At 42.3% G+C, this 27,039-nt stretch overlaps 1 protein-coding gene across 1 annotated transcript in view; it reads right to left on the bottom strand.

The window, feature by feature from the left end:
- Positions 1 to 27,039, bottom strand: part of Gch1 (GTP cyclohydrolase 1) — a 38,014-nt gene that overhangs the window by 5,954 nt on the left and 5,021 nt on the right. The window contains exons 2-3 of the mRNA XM_052733420.1: positions 14,073 to 14,182; positions 10,150 to 10,205 (exon numbers count right to left, since the gene is read on the bottom strand). Of these exons, the coding sequence (XP_052589380.1) occupies positions 10,150 to 10,205; positions 14,073 to 14,182 (166 nt within the window). The remainder of the gene's footprint in view (positions 1 to 10,149; positions 10,206 to 14,072; positions 14,183 to 27,039) is intronic.

Raw genomic sequence — 27,039 nt, 5'->3', positions numbered from 1 at the left:
AGATCAGTGGTAGAGCACTTGCCTAGTATGTACAAGGCCTTGGGTTCCATTCCCAGCACTGGGAGGCAGAGGGTACATCATTCATGTAGATGTTTACTGAGTACCTATGTGGTTATGTGGCAAAGATGTTCCCTGTGCTCAGAGAGCTTATAATTATTAATTTATTTGTTTTTCAAGTTAAGAAGCATGTGTGCTCTTTGATTTTTCTTAACTTGATATAAATATAGATATAGCTGGGAAGAACTTGATATAAACATAGATAGAGCTGGGAAGAGAGAATCATGATTGAGAAAATGTCCCCACAAGTTTGACTTATAGGAAAGTCTATAGGGCATTTCCTTGATTAATGGTTGATGGTGGAGGATCCAGCTCATTGTGGGCAGTGCCATCTTTGGGCAGGTGGTCCAGGGTAGTAATAAGAAAACAGATTGAGCAGGTCATGGGGAACAAGTCATTAAGTAAGGTCCTCCACAGTCTCCGCTTCCGTTCCTGCTTCTAGGTGCATACCTTGAGTCCTTGCCCTGACTTCCTTAGGTGATAGGATATGACATAAAAGTTCTAAGATGAAATAAACCCATTCCTCCCCAATTTGCTTTTGAGTATTTTGTATTATCACAGGAGTAGTAGTCCTAAAAAAGACCAAAACTGGTCCCAGTGAGTGGACTATTACTGTGACAGACATGACCATGTTGTCATAGGAGGCTTGTGAAGGATTTAGGAACTTTGACCTGGAAAAGCCAGTGACTATTCAGTGCCTCATGAGATGTTGTGGGAACTTCGAAGACAATGTTGAGAACGATGCAGGCAATAGAAGCCAAGTCTGTGAGGTTTCAGAATGAATCCATGTCTATCGGGGCCATTCATGTGATATTTTGAATTAAGAATCTATAGTGTCTAGTAAGCTGGAGTTGAAGAATCAGCTGTGATCAACAAGAGACTAGACCCACTGAAGTGAAACCTTTACTTTGCAGAGACAATCCACACAGGTCAGCCAGGGCTGAAGAATGAGTTGTGATTCAGAAGAGACCAGCATCATTGAGGGAAATGTCCTGAGAGTGTTTCCTTAGGGTCAGCACACAGAAGCCATAACCCAGACGGGCCCGAGGCTGCATCACGTGCTGGCAGCCGAACTTGGTCATGTATAGGAGTCTCCCATGTTCTACTGGTTTTGAAGGCATGAAAGGGTCTTGGAGGGCAGCTGAGGCTTGGCACTGAGAGGCCAGGAGAGGCCATTGATGAAGGTGTAGCCTCAGTTGCAGTAGAAGCCCCAGGATTGGGGTTGAAAAGGTCATGGAAAGAAGTTGAGGCTTGGCACCCTGTAGCAGGGTCAGAGTCCCTGAAAGGAGCACAGGAGGCCATTGGTGAAAGTGCAGCCCAGCCTCAACAGAGACCCCAGCATTTTGGAGAGGCCAGTACCACAGGATGACCACCAAGGGCAGCAGCAGCTGTGAGTGGAGCCACAGGGCCTGTTAGACTCACATGTGTGCCGTGGAGTGGATGGATGGAGGATGGATGGAGCTGCTCAAGCCTCTGAGGTCCATTAGATGTGAGTCCCAGATACCTGACACTGAACTTCACACTGCTGCACTGTGCTTTGCTTTGACCTGAATGGACCTGTGCCCTGCTTGTGCCCTGGTTCTTCCCTCTTAGAGTATGAAAATATGTATCTAGTTTTTGATTTTTTTTTCCAACCAGAGTCCACAGTTGAGAGACGTTGAACTTTTAAAGAGATGTTGGATTTGTAAAGAAAACTTGGACTTGTAAAGTATCGAAATATTTAGAGACTGTGGGACAGAGCCATCTCTCCATCACCATCAACTGCACCACCCGCTTCGGGCCTTTTGAAAGCTGCCCAGGGCTTTGGGAATATGAACCTGTGGGTGCTTCTTCCTGCTCTTCCTAATCAAGGATCACAGCCCTCCTCGGATGTGGCATGTGGACAGACTAGGGCTAGGTGCTAAGTCCTACACATTCTCACTGCAGGTGATTATGCATCCCCAAAGCATGACCGCCCATACACAGGACCAGGCAGTCATCCACAACCTCATTCACCGTACCTCTGTGAGAGTGGTTGCTGATACTAGTGTAAAGCACTTATATAAGAATGAGGCTTGTTGGGTCTGAAAACAGCAGTGCAACTAACATGTTAGAGTAAAGTTTTCACATTCAGAATTTGTGCAACTATATTTGTAAATGAGCTCAATCTGTAACTATTACCGAGTCTCATCAGGCTATGTTATCAGGAGTGGTGACACCATCACTTTACTCAAGCAACCTTACAGGTTCTCCTATGAATTCTTGGCTGTTTTGAGAGAGTGTGTTTCTTTGTAACCCTGCCTGCCCTGAAACTCACTACATGGACCAGGCTGGCCTTGAACTCATAGAGCTCTTCCTGCCTGAGTGCTGGGATTAAAGGTATGCACCTCCACACCATTCTGTGAATTTATTAATACATCAAAAATGAGTGGTTATTTTGGTTAGTCAACAAGGAAGGACTACTCACAAAACCGAGCAGCTCTGACCCTCCTTTACTGAAACATTAATCTGACTTCCTCTGTCGTCATTTTCATGTGCAGCTCTCCTGGCTTCCAACGTACTGCATTCTTGCCTCATCTTTGAAAACCCATTTATAATGCTTTTTAAACTCTTGTTGGACATGGTGACTGACCCCTGCCATCCCAGCACTCAGGAGGCTGATGTAAGAGGACTGCCATGAGTTCTAGGCCAGCCTGAACTACAAGTAAGACCCTGCCTCAAGAAGAACAAGAAGATTTTTGAGGCTTTTAAGGTAACCTTTTGCCATGTTGCTCTCATTCCTAAATATTATCATGGATCCCCTCAGCCAGGAATCTCTGATTCAGTATTTTCAATGTTTGGACTTGTAACTTCTATTCTCTGGGAGTTTTCTCAATTATTCCAAAGATCTTGAACTTTGTCTTAAAATCAATGGGTAGTCACAAAAGGGACAGCATAATTAAATCTGCACTTGAGAAATAACATTACAGCAGCACTCGTGACCAGATTCAAGGACCCTTAGAAGAGTCAGAGTAGAGTCAGGACCTTCATAGACAATCCAGGAGGAAGAGGAGAGAGGCTCAGCAGAGGGCGGCAGCAAGGACATGCTAGGCAGAAGACGGGAGCTGGAGGAGGCAAGGAGCATCCAGGAGCAATGAACAGCTTCTTTCTCATTCCTGGCCCCAAATACATCAAGATGTAACAAAGATTTGAACATAAAATAAAGCCTGAAGCCATACAAACTAGTACAGAGCTCATGACCAGAGAACAGTTTATAAAGTTTCTTTATGGAAACAGAATACTGCAGAGCCAGGCACAGCAGTGCAGGCCTGTAGTCTCAGCACTCCAAGACTGAGTCAGGAGGATTCCAAGTTCAAGGCCAGGCCCAGTTACACAGTGTGAGGCTACCCTTAGTTATGTAGCAAGATCCTGTCTCAAAAACAAAAAGCAAATACCAACAAACAAAAACCTGTAAAGCAAAATCAAGAGACAGATGAAAAGCATTGACACATGTGAAAAGTTAAAGAGCTGTAGAACTTAGTGATAAAAAGGAAAACCATTAAGGAAATCTAGATCAAAACTACAAGGAGATTCCATCTTGTTCTAATCAGAATGGCTATGATCAGAAAAACAACAACAAAAATAAAGCCTTAGGCAGATGTAGGGAAATAAGGACCTTTACACAATATCAGTGGGTATGCTGACTACCACATCCATGATGGAGGACCGAATGGAAGTCCCTCAGAAACTTCACATACACAATACAATCCACCTAGGAGAGACACCAATATACAAAAGAGATACCTCTATACCACGTTTATCATGGAACTATTTGTAATAGCCAAGTTATGGAATAAGCCTAGGTGCCTGTTAACAGATGAACAGACATATATATACATGTATATATTCATATGTATATACACACACATATGACAGAGTATTATTCAACCTTAAAGAAGACTACAATGTTATCATTTGCAAGAAAACAGATGAAATTGGAAGTCACCATAGTAAATGATATAAATTATATACAAAAAACCAAGTATTATGTTCTCTCCCATATGTGGAAAACAACAACATGTATGTAAACCAATGAAAAATTAGAGCCTTTCTGGGGGAAAAAAAATCAACCTTATGCAATTAAAGAAGTGCAAAATGGGCTGGGGGTAGCTCAGTGGTAGAGTTCTTGTCTAGCATGTAAAAGGCCCGAAGTACAGTCCCCAGCTTGGCAAATGGGGTGGGGATAGAAGAAATAAATCATAGTTTTTAAAAAATAGATAATGCCAGACAATGGTGGCACACTCCTGTAACCAAAGCCCTCGGGAGGCAGAGGCAGGTGGATCTCTGCCAGCCTGGTCTACGAGTTCCAACATAGCCAGGATTATTACATAGAGAAACTTTGTCTCGAGAAAAAAAAAGTAAGAGAGAGAGAGAGACAGAGAGACAGAGAGAAAGAGACAGAGAGACAGAGAGAGAGAGACAGAGAGAAAGAGACAGAGACAGAGAGAGAAACATCTTTTTCTTTATCTGTTGGTACAGAGTTCAAAGTGTTTTGAGTCACCATGTGGAGTTAGAAGCACACTCCCCTAGTCTACTCTCAGGGGATAAATTGGTGTGACCTTTTGGGGGACAATTCAGCAACACCAAAACTTCAGCTACCTCAATCCAGAAAGTTCTGTTCTAGTAACTTATCTTGTTGGTAGATTAAATGTGCAAAAACAATATATTGAAATACATCACCAAATGCTCCCTGATTTTGACAACAGTCTCAAACTGCCAAGTATACTCACCTGTGTGAAAAGCTGGGCAAGTGAATGAATCAGTCAAAGAAATGCAATGTGGCCCTGAAAAGGAAGTAGGATGCTTTTTTTTTTGAGGCAGGTTCTCACTATGCAGCCTTTGCTGGCCTAGAATTTGCTGGATAGAGCAGGCTGGCCTGGAAGTCACAGAAGTCTGCCTTGCTGGGATTAAAGCCCAGTAAATTAGGTTTTTGGAACTAAAAGATGTCAAGAAATTTCAAAACACTTTTTAAAAAAATTCTTGCCAGGCGGTGGTGGCACACGCCTTTAATCCCAGCACTCGGGAGGCAGAGGCAGGCGGATCTCTGTGAGTTCAAGGCCAGCCTGGTCTACAGAGCGAGATCCAGGAAAGGCGCAAAGCTACACAGAGAAACCCTGTCTCAAAAAAACCAGAAAAAAAAATTCTTTAAGGAGTCAGAAAGATGGCTTAGCGGTTAAGAGCACTTGTTGGTCTTGTCGAAGACCCGGGTTTGTTTCCCAGCACCCACATGGTGGCTCAAAACCATCTGTAACTCCTGTTCCTGAAGATCTGATGCCCTCCTCTGGCATCCATGGGCACCAGGCATACATGTAGTACACAGACACAAATACAGGCCCAACATTCTCAGACATAAACTAAAAATAAAGAAGCTGTAGTGTTGGGCACAGTGTCACAGTTTTTAATCCTTTTGTAGCCAAACCAACTTTACAGTATATCGGCATCACCCGTGAGTTAAATCCCCTATTTCTGTTACTGAATCTGACTGCACACACTGCAGCATGCCTCTCTCCCACGCTCTCATTTGCCTTGGTCTAGGCATTGACCCCACCTTCGAAAGTCTCCCCCATTTAGGATTCTGTGCATCACTCTGCCTCTGGCTCTCTTAGCACCGGCACACCACTGTTACCATGGTTCCTCTGAACTTAGAGTTTCAAAGCAAACCTGTTTGGGGCACTTTGGATTGAACCCAGGACCCTGAGCATGAGGGTGGACATTTCTGTGGCTACAGCTACCTCGTCACATTCACTCTCCTGCTGTTTCCTTCTCTCTGGCCATGGCAGTAGCTGACCTAGAGAGCCCTTCCACACCAGGTAACTCAATGCACAAGTTAGCCAAGGCTATCCCCTGGAACTACAATTCCAAATTCGAGATTTGATTATATTCATTCAATTGTTCTAAGGTAAGAAAACAAACAGATTTTTAGCAACAAAGAGAATTTCTATTTGATGTGAGTTTACTCTAGACTTCCCCTAGAACCAAACCAACTCACTTCTGGTGTCTTCCTGTTACTTAAGGCTTCCCTGCTTGATATTTGACTTTACAGGAAGGGAAAGGTCATGCATTTAAAGGTGAGCACACAACAAACTTCACACCCAAGATTAAAATGAACAGTAAGGTTTTGCTAAGATGTAGTTTTCTGTATTACTCCTCATTCTCTGAGTATTTTTACTTCCTAAAAGAAATGGGCAGTTGGATAAACATCTCAGTTGACTTTTCTCTTTAACAGACTCTTTCTTTCAATTTTTTTTTTTTACAAAACATGAAAGTAACACACACTCAACGACTTGGTTTGGTGCTCCGTTTTATTCCTAAATTTTAATCCTATTAGCACAATGGCAAATCCTCATACGAACAATCAGCTTCTTTGTACTGCTTCCAGAAGAATTAACTATTTAAGATCTTTTCACTGGGAAAGGACAGAATCAAGATTGTCCTCCTGTGCCTCTGACTCATCATTTATCCCATGACCCCCCTGGATCGCCCTAGAAACCATTGCTCATACTGTCAGTCATGATTAGAGGATGGTCATCAAGGTCTTCAGGGGTCTTGGGGGTGTGGCTCAGTGGCAGAGCCATTCACTTGCCTAGACTGAATGAAGCCCTGGGCTTGAGCCTCAGCATCCAAGAGAGGGAAATAAAAAGACCACATCTAAGCTTACAGTGCTTTGTGAAACTTCTTTTAAGTATGGAAGCCATCCCCCAACTCCATCTTTGCTGTATAGACAGTCTGTTACAGTTTCAACAGTGCCAGAATTTCCATGATAAAAGCATAGAGTTAGCATTCTTGATGGAAAAAAGAACACTAGAACACTGGACCTATGATGGTGTACAATAAGCATGCTGATGGTACTATTATTCGCAGTTGATATAAATTTGTTTTTACTATTATTTGGGAGTAAGTGACTGGGGGAAGACTGCTCTTACTTTTCTGTTGCTATGATAAAACACCATGACCATGACAACTTATAACAGGAAGGATAAGTTTGGCCTTTTGGATGCAGAGGGATAAGAGTCCATTGCCATCTTGGTGGGGAGGCATGGCAGCAGGCAGGCACAGAAACTGGAACAGTAATCTGAGAGCTCACGTTTTAAACCAAAAGCCCAAAGCACAGAAAGCACACTGGAAATGGCATGAGGCTTTTGAAACCTCAAAGCCCAACCCCATTAACATACTTCCTTCAGCAAGTCCAGGCATCCTAGATCCCCCAAACAGTACCAACAATTGGGGACCAAGTGTTCAAACACATGAGCCTATTGGAAACATTTTCATTCAAACCACCACAGGTTTATGTAGATTCCAAAAATGAAATGAAAAATATGAAGGCTACCACTTCAGGACTATGGCAAATCTCACTATAACCCATCAAAGCCAACAGTCAGTCATGGAGATTTATTTGTTCCAATTGTGACTGAGGTCACTGTAACCTCAATCAAGTGATTCAAACTTAGCTTTAAATGCAATGACTGCATATTCATTACCTGCCACTTCATTTGGTTCTTAACTAACACACACACACACACACACACACCTCAGTATTTCTCCAGATAACCTAAGATTTGCTAACTCCATAAAACCAAATTAAAACACAAAAGGACATTTAGGGGAAATAAAACACTGATGGATAGGGCCTAGCAGAGATATATGAACACAAACCCTCACACTGACTTTCAGTTAAACACAAATTACCAAGTATACACATCACCTCTTCTCCCCAAATCCCAAATAAAAGTGGGAGAAAAAAAATTTTGTTATTGTTTTATTTTTTGAGACAGGGTCTTTCTATATAGTCTCGGCTGTCCTAAAACTCACTACACAAACCAGGCTGGCCTTGAACTCACGGAGAGCTACCTGCCTCTGCCTCTTGAGTGATGGGATTAAAGGTGTGTGCCACCACATTCAGCTCAAAAATGGTTTTTTGAAGTCATGAACATGTAAGGAAAAAAGATGAGAGTAAACAAAGTAAAGGGTGATATGCCCTGTATCCAAGGAGGCAAATGACCGAGAAGTGAATGGACTAACCCGCAGGACCCCAAGAAATACACAAGGCACAGATGCCAAGAAAAGCAAGTGGAAGCCAAAGCCCCATACGCAGGTTTGCCAAAAGTTTAAAAACACACAGTTCATATGCTAACAGAGCTCCCAAGTGGCTTGGCTCCCATTACTGTGAGATCTCCAAGAGTCCTGGTTAAGATACCACAACACTCTAAAAGCTTGGAAATAGAAAATAATGGAAAGGCCAGAACACTGAAAATAACACAAAAACCCTAGAAGAAAGCTACAATGAAGTGGTAGAGAGACTCAGAACACAAAAAAGGTGATCCATACAGAGAAACCTTTACCTGATCTCCTGACCACACAGTGAATAAGAAAACTCCTCCTCATGTAAAACCATGCAGGAACAATGAGGGTACGGAAGTCCCACTTGGTCATTCATCCCTAAGTATGCCCACTGAAATTCAGTTCCATGAATACCAGGAACACGGACAGAAGACATAAACACAAGGAGGGTGAGAACCCCTCAGTTATCCTCAGTGCTTTCTGAAACATGAAATGATTCCCACCAGACAGAAATACCATGTAGCTAAGGAATGTGGGAAAACCTTCACTGGTTATAATTCTTTCTATAATGTAACAGAATTTATACTGGAGAAAAACCCTATGTGTAAGCAAAAGGGAAACCCTTCACTTGTCCCAGTTCTTTCATTCACATGAAAGGGTTCACAGTGGACAGAAATCCCATGAATGTGTTTTATGAGTAACGTCCCAATACATAAATGAGTGTGCAGTAGAGAGAAACCGTATTGTACAGCAATGTGGGAAATCCGTCACTCGGTTTTGTTTTTTCTTTTTGTACCCTTACAAGCATGAACCTACTCACACTAGAAAGAAAACCTACCTGTGTCAGCAGTGTTGGAAAGTATCCATCAGTCCAGTTCTGTTGATAACATGCAGGACTCACAACGGAGGGAAACCCCAATAAAGAATATGTGAAGGCTGCATCACCCCAAGCCCTTTCTAGCACCCATGAGAATGAAGAAAATTCAGTAATAGGAAGTTTGTAGTCTCTAGCTGTTTCTGTCCAGTTCATGAGCATAAAAGAGTACACCTGGCAGAAAATCTTGAACAGTGAGATAATCAAAAGCCTCTGCTTGCATTCATTGAGAATCAGTGTAGAAGGCATGTGACATGTCTTCATAAGACTAGGCCTTACGGGCTGGAGAGATGGCTCAGAGGTTAAGAGCACTGACTGCTCTTTCAGAGGTCCCGAGTTTTAATTCCCAGCAACCACATGGTGGCTCACAACCATCTATAATGAGATCTGGTGCCCTCTTCTGGTGTGCAGACATACATACAAACAGAACACTGTATACATAATAAAAAAAAATAAATCTTTTTAAAAAAAAAAAAAGACTAGGCCTTACTGTGAGTAAAAAACCAAAGCCAGTCTTCTGGATGTGCTTTTTTTTTTTTTGGTTTTTCGAGACAGGGTTTCTCTGTGTAACTTTGCGCCTTTCCTGGAACTCGCTTTGGAGACCAGGCTGGCCTCGAACTCACAGAGATCCGCCTGGCTCTGCCTCCCGAGTGCTGGGATTAAAGGCGTGCACCACCACCGCCCAGCTGGATGTGCTTTTTGCCTATATGACTTATATAAACACAAAAGTTTTCCTACAATACACTTGACACTGTTCTCCATATATGTAGACGCTCTTCTATTCCCTGTCCCCTAAAATATAAAGATCGTGCAGTTAGACCCATGCACATGTTTCTTTCCCTCACCGTTAACTAACCTCCCTTTAAGACCCAGGGCTGGGCTGGGGGTAATCTTGGATCTTTTCCAGTTAGGGAAAACTCTGCAGAGAAAGCTAAGAGCTCATATGCCAATGATGGGCGGGGGAGAGAGGAACAGGCAGTGAAAGAGAAAAAGGCAGAGACATAGTGTTGAAAATAGGGCTGTCTATGCAAGCACAGATTTTTAAGTTACAGTATTACTTTCTAAGTTAGATCCACAGAGGTGAAGGTAGGAAATTTTGAGGGTCTCAGCAGATAGGAACAATTCTATTAGTTCATTCTTACCTGGCAAGTTTGCTGAGGCCAAGGACTTGCTTGTTGGGAAGGTAACCAATGTGGACCTTCATGGAAGAGAGAAATTATCAGCTAAATGAAAAACAGCATTTCTCTGTAACAAGACAAATGGGTATAGGAAGACCATGGCATACATACATGTAATTTTATCACTGTAACAATGTGTTTTTAAAACTTGTGAATCAGTGCCACACACATTTTCAAATTATGAAGACAGTAAAAGGAAACTGTATAAGAACAGACTCGGGCTGGAGAGCTGGCTCAGCAGGTAAGAGCACTGGCTGCTCTTTCAGAGGACCCGGGTTCAATTCCCAGCACCCACTCGGCAGCTCACAACTGTCTATGACTCTAGTTCCAGGGGATCTGACACCTTCACACCACTGCAGTAAAAGAAATTAAAAAAAAAAAGAACAGACTTGTTGCCAAAATGACAAAAGTAAACTTACAATGCTCCTTGACGAAGTACGTTCTTGATTCAAATCGGAAAGTCTTTCCTCTAAGGAAAAGACACTCGGCAAAGGGGGAGATGACCCCATAACATCAAGGTGTAACCAGAAGAGACTCCTTTAGATGGCAGAAACGATCTATAAATGTTGCTATTCCATGTGTCACACAGAGCGCTGCTGCCCCATTGTTTCCAAGTCCTTTTACTCTTAATTGTCCCTTCTAAGCTGCTGGAGAGCTCCACCATCTGACAGAAGATAAAGGGCACCCACCATGGGATGGCTCTCAAAGAACATGAACGTATGACCCAGGTTCTCTTGTCTTGTTTTTTTTTTTTGTTTTTTCGAGACAGGGTTTCCCTGTGTAGCCCCGGCTGTCCGGGAACTCACTCTGTAAACCAGACTGGCCTCAAACTCACAGAGATCCACCTGAAACACTAGCATCTTAAAATCTAAAAGTGGATGGATAGCTGTGGTGTCAATGTTACTGCTTTTTTGAGCCAAGAATTAAAGTATGAGAAAACATACCTTTAAAAGTACTAATAAAGTAAAAGGTCATTTGTTGGCAGTCAGCCAAATTTGTTCCAATACAACTGCATCCTAAATGCCAGCACGAAGCAGTTTTCACGTGTTCACTTAATATTGATCATACATTTATAGAGCCCATGTAGTAGTACTTAGCACTGTCTTCCTGATAGACAGGAGAAACAAAGCAAAGTGGTACAAACACAGGGATTATTACAGAAGGCAGCAGAATGCAACAGTGAAGGGCTGAGAACAGGGTAAAGTGCCCTGAGTCTAGCCCAGCCAGGCCACTAATCCTTCCCATCATCTTGGACAACAGACCAGCTTTCTCACCCACAATAAAAGGCAAGGATGAGCAAAAAAGGTTCCCCCAATATTAACTGTAGATGGCCAGACATTGCATGCCTCCTCGTGTGATATAATATGAAGCCTTCAGCACTCTGTGAACACTACTTGGGTCAGAAATGTTCAGCCTAATTAATACTACAAATCTAGTCTAATTTATAGGTGATCCAGAGGTTGCATGAACAAATCCAGAAGACTGGACACTCTGTAGAGTAACCAGCTTTGGCTCTTCAATAGGAGGATGTGGAGATATTCCAAAATAAACAACACTCAGGAGACATACCAAATGCAATGTAAAAACAGACAGGATTCTCTCGTCTTCTTTTCAATACTGAGGATTGCACATAGGCCCTTAGGTATTCCAGGCAAGCATTCTACCACCGAGTCTCTACATCCCTGGCCTAATGTGACTATTAGCTGGATCCTTCTTCAGACAGACCAACACTAAAAATTGTCTGAAAGAGCTGGAAAAACTTAGACATGGGTTACTAATGCTACTTAGGACATACTATTAATTTCTGTGGTGGTTTGTGAGTAAGAAAATATTTTAAAAATACATGTTAATTATTAGCATGATTTGGTACATATCACAGAAATGCCAATTAATAATTAGTGCTATGCATAAGGCATGATACATTCTTTATTATGTTGAAAGGTTAATTGATAACTTACCAAAAATTTTTTTAATCCTTATCTTTTACAGAAAAATAGAAGATATTATGGAAGAAATAAAATCTGAGATTGGACTTAATATAGTACCATTGAGTGGCTACGTATAATATGATTGGTCCTGTATTGATAACTGCTGGTGCTGGTTGATGGGAACATGGAACTCCATAATACTAGTCTTTCTGCTATTATATATGTTCAATTTTTTTCCTTTATAAAAGTGTTCAGAGATAGATAGATAGATAGATAGATAGATGATAGATATAGATAGATAGATAGATAGAGAGAGAGAGAGAGAGAGAGAGAGAGAGAGAGAGAGAGAGAGAGAGATAGTACACTGAATACTGAACTTCAGAGGAAAGTGCCAAATGCTGTTAGAATATTAAATATTGATAACTTCCACATGCTTCTGGGAAAGCAAATTGGTACAACCACTTTGCAAAGCCAAAGGTCAGCAGGGAGTAAGATGAATATGGACACACTTATTACCAATAAAAACTCGGGTCAGACATTGGGGTGAAAATCTGATAGGTCAAAGAAACAGTGGAGAAGTGGCCAGCTGACCTCTCTACACTGCCCAGCTGGAAGAGGAAGTCCAAAAAGCCTGTGAACCTCCAAGTCCCTCCCTATTCCTTCCTGTGCCTCTCTATCCGTATCCTGGGTCCTCCATATACTCTATGACTGATTCTTGTCAACTAGTCCCTGGCTCTACCCTCCCGTTCAAAGTTAACATTATTAACACAGTCAAATATCCTGCAACATACTTATGATCCTACAGTTGCACTCCTACATACAAAAATGATGCATATGTGCACCGAGAGAAAGCTGGCAACCATATTGTTTTTAATTGCAAGAAAAGAAAACACAAGTGTTCACCGAGTGCTGAACTGCAGTTTGTGCAATGTAATAATGTATAACAATGAAAATAAACACGTCTTTGTGTGCTGTGCTATTTCTATGTTTTACAATCATAAGAAAGGAAAATAAAATATCTTAACAAAAAGGCAAAGCAGATATTAGTACTTATTAAATTTAGATAATGGGTAAATATTGATATTATTTCCTACAAGTCTTCTGTTGGAAAATTAATAACAGAAAGTCAAAATAGAACTAAACTATGACGACAGTGAGCCTAACAGGACATTTCTTTGCTGTGAACATACATGTTCTCAAAGGTGTGTTGAATGACAACTGCATGACTATTATTATCTATCTGGCATTGGATTCTCTTCTCCTAATATAAAAAGGGATAGAATTCAATTAAATCCGCTAACACCATAACCTCTGCCTCCAGAAACTTTGCAGTCATCCCTGCTCATGTCATGATGTCACACTCTGCACACGTGGATCTTAGATCAAACAGTTCACTCAAAATACAGCAAAACTTTTCAGAGATGCAGCAACCACCTTTAAAGGATTAAATTTTAACCTCGTTGTCCCAATATACTAACATGGTGTTAAAGATGAAAGTCTGGTTCTGGACATCTTTGGGTTTTGTTCTGTTTGTTTTTGAGACAAGGTCTCTCTATGTAACACAGGCTGGTCTCAAACTCCCTCTCCTGCTTCTCCCTCATGAGTGCTGATGTCATGGGTGTGCGCCACTACACCTGGCTGGTTCTCTTTTTAAATGTCCTTAAAAAAAAAAAAGATTTTTCAAGACAAGACAAGGTTTCTCTGTGTAGCCCTGGATGTCCTGGAACTCACAGAGATCTGCCTGCCTCTGCCTCCAGAGTACTGGGATTAAAAGCATGCACCACCACCACCCAGCTGAAATTTCCAATTATTAGGTTAGCCAAAATTGATAAATAAAAATATCTATGTAAGCTGTAAACAGAGAATATTAAGAATTGGTGACAGTTTTAAATATAACTATCCTAATTTAAAACGTTTACTATACATTCTTAAATGATTAGGCAACAAGCAGAATCTTACCCTTCCCACAAATGGAACGAGGTGATGTTCACACATGGAGAACATATCTATGTCCTTCACAATCACCATCTCATCGTGATCCTCATCAAATATCGCGTCATTCAGGACATCTGAAATCCGGAAAACACAAAACAGAAAACCCACTTGGTGAAATACAAAAAGACAGGAAATATTTTCAAACCCTCATTAAAACATTAAGAAAATAAAAATGAAAACTAGTCAAATTTCCCTTCTAAGTGAGCAGTCTTTTTCTTTAATTGATATAAAAATCCTTGGGACAATGTTTCATGAGAAATGTAGACTTCAAAGTGTATTTGTATCATGAGCTGGAGGAAGGGAGGAGAGGAACAGGTATGACAAAGGATTGGCTGCTTCTGGAGGTAGAGATGGGTCGTTCTTTCCATTACATTTTCTTTTCTTTTTTTTTTTTTTTTTTTGGTTTTTCGAGACAGGGTTTCTCTGTGTAGCTTTGAGCCTTTCCTAGGACTCACTTGGTAGCCCAGGCTGGCCTCGAACTCACAGAGATCCGCCTGGCTCTGCCTCCCGAGTGCTGGGATTAAAGGCGTGCGCCACCACCGCCCGGCTCCATTACATTTTCTAACAGATATGCACAAAGCCACCCATGAGAAAAACATTAAGCCTTAACCCTCTGACTTCTGAGGCCAGATCTAATATGCCTATAAACTTGGCCTCTATTATAGCCAAATAATTTTCTACACTTCGCAAAGTTCTTCAAAATTATTTTGGGAAGCATTGAACTTACACTAAATGGTCGCCTTCCTAAAGAAATAAATCCTATAATCTGCACGTGTATGCCTCTCTAGGGAGCAGCAGTCACATGTAAGCTGTGAACCTCAGACATAGGATCAGGCATATGAGAGACAAAATGCTGTATGTTTAAAAACTGCGCTTAGTAAGTGGCCCTTCCTCATCTGCAAAGGAGAAGACTGACCAGAGCGAGCACTGAACTCAACCTGTGACAGCAAGAGCATCCTGTTCTGGCTACAGAAAGATAAAGGAATATAAGCCACAGCCATCACCACTGTAGCATAGCCGTGGTACTGACAAACTGATGGATGCCCTAATATTGTACACAAATGTCATGTGTCATTGTCAACGAAGAAGAGATGCTACACAGAGGGTGTTTTCTCACTTTTATAAAACAGGCACATGCACAGGAAAACCCTGATCAGAACAGAGAACACCAAGACAGCTAATGTGTAACTCCAAGGATTCAGTGAATACACGATCCACACAGTACAAAGAGACAAGTGTGGGGAGATGAGCATGGCTTTGCAGCTGCCCACAGCTATTTCCCCCTCAGAAAGGCAGGCTGAGTCAGAGATGTGCAAATGCCCACCCCCACTGCCTGACCTTCAGGAGCTCTGCTACTGAGTCATGCATAAGCCTCTGTTCTCATCAGGCTACTCGGACTCGCCTGGGATTGATTGTGCGGTAGGAGAGTCACTATGTGACCAGCAAGAATGGACGTGTGTAGGGTTTAAACACACAGAACAATAGCGATAAGAACAGGCAGGGACAAGCTCTCTGTCATCCCCTAAGTAAATATTCCTTTTCCGGTAGCAGTCTCCCATGCAGAATCCTCTACCCTAACCTTTGGTTGGATTTCTGAAGGCAGTTTAAATAGAGCTCCTTGGGATTCCCAGAAGTACTCTGAATTTCTCCAAGAGTTCAATATCATGATAAGGGCACGTACAGTTCACTAAAATCTTTAGTCACATGAGAAATATGACCAGGAGTGAAAACAAAACATTGTTTCTAAATGAACAAAATAGAATCATGGGATGCCATGCATTCATTCTCTCTAGCAAAGGAAATCTTCCAAGTTTTCATGATTACACAGCACACAGAGTCAGCCTCAAGTCAGGCTAAGGTGGAATCTGGTTCTGTCACTAGCTGCCTGTTGGACCTTAGGCAAGGCACACAGTGGGGGAGAGAGCATCTTTTCAGTGGAGAAACCTGGCAGATCGGGGCAGCTCGGGGCAGCTCGGGGCAGCTCGGCCATTTCTAGGACATGATGACATTGGATACCACCTGTGTAGATTAAAGCTGAGGAATATGCTCCACTATAAGATCCCTTTAAGTGGAGTTTTCTTTATTTCTTTTTTTTTTCCCCCCTAGGGACAAAGTCTCATTAAGAGATCTAGGCTAGCCGGGCGGTGGTGGCGCACGCCTTTAATCCCAGCACTCGGGAAGCAGAGGCAGGCGGATCTCTGTGAGTTCGAGGCCAGCCTGGACTACCAAGTGAGTTCCAGGAAAGGCGCAAAGCTACACAGAGAAACCCTGTCTCAAAAGACCAAAAAAAAAAAAAAAGAGAGAGAGAGAGAGCGAGAGAGCGAGAGAGAGCGAGAGAGCGAGCTCTAGGCTAGTCTTGAACTCCTAATCCCCTCAGGTCAACTTCCCAAGTGGCTGGGGTGGTAAGTGTACCATCAGGCATGGCTCAGTGGGTATTCTTTTGAGAAAAAAAAATCATTAAGGTCATTAAAAAAAATGTGAAATTGTCAGAGTTGAGATTAGTGAAATATAACAGCTAAGTGCAATTAAAATTAAAGTATGAAGTTAGCAGCATTATGCCAATATTGACTTCTGAAGTGTTACGGCATGTAAGGCTCTTTTGGGTAGAAGCTGGTGAAATGGTACATTTGTCATAAGTCTAAAATTATTTCAAAATTTAAACAAAAAGATATCCAGCAACTGCGAAGTGTAAACAATGGAGTATGATCAGTGAAAAACGCAATGAACTACTGACACATGACAATTTTCCCAGTCTCTTAGTGGCATAAAGTCACATGGAAACACGGAAGGCTACCCTTGTGCACTGCACCATTCAGCCAATGACAGGTCACGTATGCAGTGGTGCTCTGAGAAGACTGTGTCTCCTAGTCACGATCTAGTCTCTTCAGGTCAGTTACGTGTAGTCTGAGGAAACTGCAGAGTGACACATGATTGTCCTAGGGGATGAAATTCTAGAACAGCCAAAAGTATAGCAGGAGAAACAAGATAGATGGCTACAGGGGGCAGAGAAGTGGGAAAGGATCTGACTGCAAAATGATAGGAAGACACTTTTGGGGTGATCGAAAAGGCCCACATCGTCATTGCCCTTGTGGCTTGATAACTATATATATATAGTTATATACATATATATAGTTATATTTATATACACACACACATATATACATAAAATTTATGTGTATGGGGGCAGGGTGTGTGCCCCTGTGAACACAGGGGCCTGTGGAGTCCACAAGAGGGTATTGGATCCCCTGGAGCTGGAGTTAGAAATGCTAGGAACTGAACTTGAGTCCTCTGGAAGAACAGCAAGTGCTCTTAACCACTGAGCCACCTCTCCAGCCCATGTCATGTAGTTTTGACTTTGAGTTCATATAAATGTTTATATACTCAAAATCAAACCAGGAAGAAACCCAATTGTCCTCCTAAGGCTTAATGCTTTGTGTAGAACTGAGACACTGGTATGTTGCCTGTATCCCATTTCATTAAAACGAACCCAGACTATAAACTTGACCACACCAAGTCATTTTTCTTCAATAATGAAGTTTCCCAGCTATATTTACTTATGTTTTGCTCCCACATATCTGAAAGCTGCCATCTGTGGATAATAAGAACAAAGTTTTATCACAGATTGTTTTAATTTCCTGCCTGTTATCAGTAGCAAGAAGGTAACCCTGGAAACAGGGTTCACAGCACTCTCCCTTCTACTGTCTGTTAGTCACAACCACAAAGGAAGCCAGAGCAGCCTCCCAAAGTTAAGGTTTGTCCACACCACCACTGCACTTACCAGTTTGAAACAGCTCAGCACCCATCCCTCAAGCTTTTAGCCTGCTAGGATCCCCCCCGAAAATACAGTAAGGCCACAATGCAATGCTCTCTAAGCATCCTTTGCAGCAGGAGTTGCCAGACCCTTCCAGTGGTTGTGTTAAAACACAAATTGCTGGGTCCCATCTGCACATGGCTCTCTGTAGTTCTAGGTGGGCTTGAGAATCTGATTTCTGAAAAGGTCCCAGACCCATGATGCTAACTGGATCCACACTCTGAGAGCTCCTGCTCTGAAGCTGCATTGCTACACAGAACCTTCACATCTCCTAGATGCTCGAATATGGACATGCATGTTTAGGACCAACAGACCTGTTTCTGCCAGGGAGGAAGGCAAAAAGGAAGGACTCTGCCCCCCAGGAAACTCCTGTCCATGGAGCTTGTTTTTACTGTTTTCATTGTGGGCATGAGCAAGGCAGGCAAGGCCAGGGTGTGATCCTTGATGTATCTTCCAGCATTCAAACCTAATGAAAGATGGCTGTGGAACCTTCGGCATCCATCCATCCTAGGGACAGGAAGGACATTACAGGGTCTGCCAACAGAGAGAAAGGTAAGGGGGAGGAACAATGGAGCTCAGGGATTAGGGGGGCAGCAGTGCAACCCAGCACATGGGGACTCTTGGCTCTTGCCCAGAATTAAATCATTTAAAGGCACCATCAAAGATAAGCCTATCCTGTTTGAGGGGGAAAAAAATCTGTATCACAGGCCCAACACCCCAGTGTTACTAACATTGGAGAAATTGTCAAGGCTCACAGCACTGTGTCATTGGGCCTCAGGCCTCCACTGCTACTTGTACTGAGAGCATGGGGTTCCAGACTGCCAGAGTAAACCCTCCATCTTCACGCTTTGTCGTTTCCACAGTGCTCTCGCAACACCATGCACCGAGACAAAAGTTAAACACAAGGTCCCTTCAGAATTAGCTTGGGAGTTCTCTCACACTTCACACTAGCAGTTCAGACATCTAAAGTTCCCTCCCCTCCTTCATGTACTCAGGCACTCTCCCAGGATCAGCCTTCCACTCATAATCCACACATTTAAATCTCTAGCCTAAAACTGTTTTAAGGAGCTCCCTTTACTCTGTACAAATGCAAATTCTATGTAGCCTCATCTCAGAAGCTGTTCCAGATGCTTCTGCTGCATAACCAGAAGTGTTCTACAGCTAGCTTATGAGGTCCATAGGTTCTGTGGATCAGAAATGAGACAGGACCCAGAGCAAGTGTCTGGCCGCTACTCCTCTCCACCTGGGGCTAGAGTCGAACTAGGGGCTTTTACTCACATGTCCAGTGTTTCAGCTATGTCTCAACCACCAGCAAGTGGTCTCTCCATGTGGTCAAGATGTCCCCAGAGAGCAGAAGCCTTGGGGTTGTTTATATGGTGACTCAAAGCCCCAAAGTGGCTCGCATTCTTAAGACACATTGTAAACTAATATACCATGGTTCTCTCTCATCATGAAGTGGGGAGTATATCAAGCATCCAATGCTTTTTGCAGTTTAATTCTTCTAGGAGGTCAGGTGAAACAGTATTACCACCATATATGAAATGAAAAGGAGGACAAATTTATAGACATGCCAGTAATCATACAGCTAAGGGACAGGATCACGTGTAAGCTCTTATCTTCCTGTATTCAATACAGTCAAACTTGGCATTGCTTAATGATGGGGATTTTTTTTTTTAAATAGAGTCTCGTGTAGGCCAAGTGCTGGAATAACAAGGATATGCCACTATGCCTGGTTATGAGGGGGCTCTGCTCTGAGAAATGAACCATTAAACAGTTTTTTACTGTATGAATACCATGGAACATGCTTACACAACCTGCTATCACTTAGACTCCATGACATTAATGGTGTGTATCTGTGTGTATACTTAGATATTTATGCATACATTCTGTTGTTTTAAGGCCATGACAGACAAATCACGAGATTACAGCAAGCATAGAGAAAATAATGCAATCAAGTGGTATGGTGAACACAAGACGAAGAGGCTCTGCAGGCACAAGGCAGACTGTTCCATTGTTACGTGTTTTGAATAAGTAGGAGCACATCCTGAAATAATAATTAATTATTAATAATATAATAATAATACACCACCCTGGAACACGGTGGCTTGTTACTAGTCACGTATTGGTGCTGTACATAGCTGTATTGCTACGCTCTTAATCTACTGAAACAGAGGAGCTTGACACACGTTGGCAATGGGTTGTCCTGATCATCAGGGGTGTTTTGCTCCATTAAAATCTTATGGGATTACTTCGGTGTAGTGAGTGATGCTGACTGGAGCATCAGGAGGCACAGCACTGCATATGCATCCACTTCTCTTTAATTCCAGGGCAAAGCGTCCAGTGGTTCATATGGTCTTGCCGTAATGACTGTTTAAGTAGCCAACAGAGAGGACTGCAGCTCTTCCAGCCTTGGGTTTGAACTAGCTTGGTCAGTGTGTTTCTCACCCTGACCTGTTTCCTCACAACAGCTAGTTGGACATTAGGTGAAACCTCAATGCATTTGTTTTGAAAATGCCACTGACTCAAAAAAAGAGCTGGGCTGTTGAGCCTCTTCCAGGCTGTCTGTCTGGCCCACTGCACTTAGCCCTCCCTGGCCCCGATTCGTCCTCTCTCCCAGCATCCAACGCCTGAGTCTAGACAGCCTCATCACAGTCTCCTGTTGTCAATACCCACCTCTGTGCCCCCTCACATCTTCATCATATTCCCAACTTCATCAGAAACCCTGTGAGGAAGCTGTCCAGGCTCAAGCTCCTGTAATATTTTTATGAAAGCAAGAATTTTATAATTCAAATTACATTTCCTTACTCACTATCATTTCTGTTCCTTGAAACAGAACTGCTGTCAGGTGTGGTGGTACACACCCTTAATCCCAGCACTCAGGAGGCAGAGGTAAGTGGGTCTCCGTGAGTTTAAGACCAGCCCGGGCTACATGGTGAGACTCAAAAAAGAAAAGATAAAAGGAAAAGAGATGCCACAGAGATGTTATATGTATATACACAATTGAATAAAAGAATGCTTTTCCCAAAATAAAATACTTTGTGGGAGTTTGTTGTTTTTAAGTCAAGTAATATAGGACTGGCACTCCTTGTCAGACCTGGCATTTTCTTGAGATGTTAAGAGTCAAAGTTTCTTTTCCTTTCCATTTTTAAATTTTGCAAAGTTTTCCTTCTATTTAAATTTTGGTGTTTAGATATTTTTCTTTGGCGAAGAATGCCGTTCTATTCACGGTCTCTGATCAATTTTAACAGCTGAGCAACATGGCACTGCTAACTGCTTCCTGGGCAGCCTCTTCAGCTTGAAGCGTTTGCAGTCTACCCATCAGCCATGGCTCGGAGAGACTCTGGAGACTCGACCATATGACGTGGTTCCCAGTCATCAACCTCCAACAACACGCCAGTGACCTTCCCAGCAGGAATCGGGTGTGTGGCTTTAATTAGACAAATAACTATTCACCCGATTTCTGCCTTTGCTCTTGGTGGGGGACCGATGCCAACATGGAAGCTGTCCAAGGACCTTGGCCTTGTACATGAACAGCAGACTGTTGCATGGTGGCTGTGTATTAAGATACTGCTGTGGACCGGGGACTCCTGCAGCATATTTTTACTGGGAAACAGTGTGAACAGCAAGAACAGCCACGGCACCTGCTGGTGCAGGGCTGGACCTGCTGTCTGTGTTGTGTTAGCTACATGTGTTGACATTGTTTATGCAGCCTGTGAGGACACTGGTCTCACGGTGCTAAATGGTGGTCTACCGGCAACCGGGTAGAGAGCACTGGAGATATATTGGAATGGATGAGCCCTGAGCAGTCCGGTGAGGGCCTGGTCTTGATTGACCAACCTGGCTTGGCAGTGTGGAGCCAAGTTTGGAGTCTGTGGGGCAGCCACGGGGAGTGACTTGAGGAGGTACTGGCTGGCAGAGGTTGATTACAGGGCTGGGCATAGTTCATACGCTTGCCGTTTTCTACATACACTGGATAGTGAGATGAGTGTGGAGCTCTTCTTTCACTGAGCTAAAGCTACATTCCATGGCTGTCACAATGCTTTCAGTTTATTTGAAAATCCAAACATGCACTTAGAAAATTAAATATATTAATGTACAGTTGACCCGTAAGATTGAACTGTGTTAATTTACTTATATATAGGTTGCTTAGGATATTTCTGACAATTTGGGGGGGGGGGGTATCAGAATCAGCTAGCTTAGCAACATTTCTAAAATTAAGGTGTATATATATAATATACACCGACAGCAATCTGCTTTAATCATTTACTTCCTTGACAAGATGCACAAATCCATTTTGAAAGTAAATACTTAGGCTGGAGAAATAGCTCAGTTGATAAGGTGCTGGCTGTACAGGCTTAGGGACCTAAGTTTAGATCCCTCAGAACCAATATAAAAAAAATGAGCATGGTGGTCATAATTCTAGCACTGGGAAGGCAGAGGCAGGAGGATCCTCAGAAGCTTGCAGGCCATCTAGCCAATCAGAGAGCTGCAAATTCAGGGAGAGACACTATCCCAAAAATCAGGTGGAGGAGCAAATGACAAAGACACTCGATGTGAACCTTTGACCTCCACACACAGCCATATACATGCACACAAAGTGAAACTTCCTCCAGATGCATGTAAGTATAGCCCACATTGTGCCATTTGTAGTGAAGTGTAAATAAACATTTCAGTATTAAATCATAAGTGGAAAGGCATTATGGACTGGTGATAAGCTCACCGCCCATTGCTACTGTCATGAGTTTGTGTTGACTTATCTGCCAATCTTTTTCTTGAGCAGTTCCTCTTTCTAGCAAGTTGTATAACCTAGTAAAAATGATTTCTCATAGTTTATAAACATTTTACTATGTATAATACATATAGGGCTGGAGAGATGGATCAGCGGTTAAGAGCACTGGCTGCTCTTCCAAAGGTCCTGAGTTCAATTCCCAGCAACCACATGGTGGCCCACAACCATCTATAATGAGATCTGATGCCCTCTTCTAGCCTGCAGGCAAAACATACAGGCAGAACACTGGATATATAATAAATAAATATTTAAAAAAATACATATAACATATCACCTCTGGATTAACCTGTTTGTTATTAGTAAGGCTTCCTGTCGATAGCAGATTATCAACTTTTAGAAGATTTCAAAGTTAGACATGAACTTGTAACTCTACAGGGGTTGGTGCCCTGACACTAGCATTGCTCACCAGACAACTATGGAGTGCTGTTGAGCATTTCTATCCTTGCCCTTATCCCTCAGTAATATGCAACTGCTGGTATTATCATTCAGTTTCTTAACACAACATTCTGTTTCTATACACACCATTTTCACACAAAATTCAACCTCTGCACTATTTAGCTGCTGTGGGCTGTTCTGTATGCTTTAAATGTGTTGCTCTGATTGGTTGATAAATAAAAAGCTGATTGGCCAGTATCCAGGCAGGAAGTATAGGCGGGATAAGTGGATAAGGAGAATGCTGGGAAGAGGAAAGCTGAGTCGGGAGACGCCAACCCGCCATCCAGGGAGCAGCATGTAATGGCACACAGGTAAGCCATGGAACACGTGGAAACATATAGATGAACAGAAATGGGCTGAGTTTAAGTGTAAGAGCTAGTCAGTGGTAGGCCTGAGCTAATGGCCAAACAGTTTTAATTAATATAAGCCTCTGTGTGTTTACTTGGGTCTGAGTGGCTGAGGACTAGGTGGGACACAGGAAAACTTCAGCTACAATTTAGCCATTGTAAGACAATAGGTATTTAAGTCATTTCTAGATAGTAACTAACCTTGAACACACATTATGTTTTCTTTTAATTTCAATACTCTAGTATCAAATTTCTGTATGTTTCTCAATCCCACAAAGAATAATGTACCTATATCTAGGATTTGTGTGTTTCTCTTGTGGAGAGTGAAATCAATCATATTTTCTGGGGTTTTAGGAGCCCTTTGGATTTCCTTTACTAAGAACCTTCTCTTTACATGCTTTGGCAGTTTCCAGTTGTGTGGCTCACCCTTCTCCCCGTCACTTCCCAGCATCTCTTCTTATGTAACTGTCAGCCCACTGTCCAGGACAGGGGTGCTAAATGTCTCCTCACAGTTCATCACTTGACTCCACTTGTACTGGTATTTAACACATGAAAATTCCTAATTTTTATGATGTCTGTCATATTTTATGGCTTCTAGATTGAAGCCATAATTAAGTAGCTTTCTATTATAGAATTAAATGCATTAAAAAATTACAACTTTTTAATGTTTTTTTAAGCTTCAGATACTTTAAAACTTGCCAAAGAGTTATACTCTTTGAGTTATATCCCTTTATAAAGGGACACAAGAGTCCTGTTATACCTTTAGAGAATTCCAACTAATAAATTTAAAATGAATTAAATGACCAAAGATCATTAGTCTGTCACTTCTAATAATTGCCAGGTCTAGGTAGTCACCAATAGCTCCTAAAGCAGTACGTGAAAAGCTGGTTGGGAACTCTGTCATTGACAAGTTCGACTGAGACCCTTCAGGCTGATCAAGCTTAATGCCAGAAAAGGAAGATATTTGGCTCCTCCGGACAGGATTGTATGCTTCCTTCTATGAATCAGTCTTGCCTAACCTTAAAAGTGTTGGTTTTGAGAGATGAGTAAGTCTCCCAATCTGATAACTACTGTGTATGCAATACAAGAAATAAAGGTTCATGTTAGACCAACTCGGGAATAAAATAAACAAAGCCTACAATGTGGAAAATCTTGCATGACAAATGGTCCATTTCTTCACAACTTACTAGAGTCTAAGAAGTCAATGTGGGTGACTTATAAAAACCTTAAGGAGTGATGGCACATCCCTTTAATCCCAGTACTCAGAGATAGAGGCAGGCAGATCTCTGTGAGTTTGGTGCCAGTCTGGTCTACATAATGAGTTCCAGGACAGCCAAGGCTGTTACATGAAAGACCTTGTCTCAAAAACAACAACAACAAAAGGACCATGTGGTGATATATGTCACAATATATCACCACAGGACCATAAGGAGAGTTTCCCAGTATAATGTGGGAGTTTTGTTTAAATCAAGATCAGTTTATACAAAGAAACCTGTGAGAGAATCATAACTGCAAACATTTGCTAGATACTTACATTAGGGGGTTATGGTCAACTTCACATGTGAGCATACATTATTGTTTTTCAAGACTGTTTACCGATGAAATGTCACATCAGGGACTTGCTTTAAGATGACTCAGTGAAGAAGGGTTGTGAGGCCAGGAGGGACAAAGCAGGACAGACCTATATTCATGTTGACAGTAACAGAGGCTGCATGAGGGGGACACAGCCTATTCTCATGCATACCGAAACCGTTCTACAAGAAAAGATTTAAAATTTTTAATTCTGGGCTGGAGAGATGGCTCAGCAGAGTACAAGCTGCTTTTCCAGAGGACTAGGGTTAGATTCCCAGCACCCACATAGTGGCTCACGACCATCTGTAACACCAGCTCCAGAGGATCTAATGCCCTCTTCTGGCCTCCATGGGCACTCTACACATACACAGTGCACAGACATACAAGCAGACAAAACACCCACACACAAAATAAAAATAAGAGTCTTTTAAATATAATTTTTAAATCCACAATCCTAACAAGACAAAGCACCAAATATTCTCTCTCTCTCAAAAACAAATCCAATATCCATTAAGTCCATCACTTGTGAGGGGCAAGTTGCTGAGAATTCAAAAAGGAATGTCTACAGTCCCTTCTTTTCTGAACACATTCTACTGTAAAAGAAAATTCTAGTAAATCAGTATCTTCAGCCTTGAGCATAACAGATTTCCCAGATAGTTCAGATAATCTCAATTAACTCACTCTAGCTTATCCCTGAGTATAACTGCCAGAGACTCAATACAGAATTGATAGCTGTCAGAAACATCTCCCTTCACATAGCCTGGAATTAGGGTCCCTGCAATCCAAGATTCCTAATCCAGAAATCAGGATTCAGACATCAGCCCTCTCCTGGTAAATTTTGGTACTGCAGTCTTATTCACCCAAACACTGAACCAAAGGATGCTGCTGTAAATGCAGACCTGGGGAGGTGCCAGGATGTGGAGGAGTTTCTAGAGCCAGACAAAGCAAGCGGCAGAAAAAAACACAAAGGAGAAGAAGGGAGCCAAGTTAATTAGTAAAACACTGTCATCAACGGAAATCCATGACCCATGATGTTCATTATCCTCTCAGCTCTGCCTCTTCTCAGCCACCACCTGGAGCTAGCCCTCCCTGTGCCTCCGTTTCCTTATTTATAACATGGGAATATTGCATGCCCCATAGGGCTATTATGAAGATAGAGCAAGGTGACACCTTTCAAGGACTCAGAGAGGGCTCCAAGCCAGTGACCAAAGACACCAGGCAGCCCCAGCACGGCTGTCCCTTCCATGAGGCCATCTCCCAGCACGAGTCAAGTGCCTTTGCTAAATGCTCACAGAGCCATGTGGTTATTATTGTCACATTTCTCCTTCCTCTGACTGGCTAATGTTTCTTTCCTCTAAAAGACTGAGAGTTCCTGTGAGGGCAAGAACCACATTCAGCTTCACCCATTCTGTTCTCAGTATTCAGCACAATTCCTGGAACACAGTTAAAAAAAAAAAAAAAATTAAGTGACTCTAGGCCTGGTGGTGTAAATCCTTAATTCTCAGCACTCAAGGGGCAGAGGCTGGTGGATTTCTGTGAGTTCAAGGCCAGCCTACCTAGAGAGACCCTGTCTCAAAATAAACAAACAAAAATAAAAATTAAGTGAAACACTGGTAAAATTCCCAGGTAATATTATGAAGACATAATATTCATAATTGCTTGGATTGAACCCTACAAAGAAAATCATGCTGACGTCCTGGGTGCCTCTGAATAGGATTCTGTTGGATACGGTGCTGCTACAGGTGTAGCTCAGTAAATTCAGATGAGACATAGTAGAATATGAATCTACCATCACCAGTGTCCTCAGAAGACAAAAATGTGGACATTGACAGGGACAGAGATTAGAGTGATGGATGCAAACCAAGGAACAGGGATTGAATTTCACAACCAGAACTAGGATGAGACATGAAAGGTCTCCAGTACAGTTTCAGAGGGTTTGCTGGTTCCTCATTTTCAGACTTAGCCTCAAGGGCTGCA

Source organism: Peromyscus californicus, unplaced genomic scaffold (genome assembly GCF_007827085.1).
Source record: "Peromyscus californicus insignis strain IS unplaced genomic scaffold, ASM782708v3 Scaffold_12__1_contigs__length_115047231, whole genome shotgun sequence".
Lineage (NCBI taxonomy): Eukaryota > Metazoa > Chordata > Mammalia > Rodentia > Cricetidae > Peromyscus > Peromyscus californicus.
This window is presented reverse-complemented; position numbering and strand designations above follow the sequence as displayed.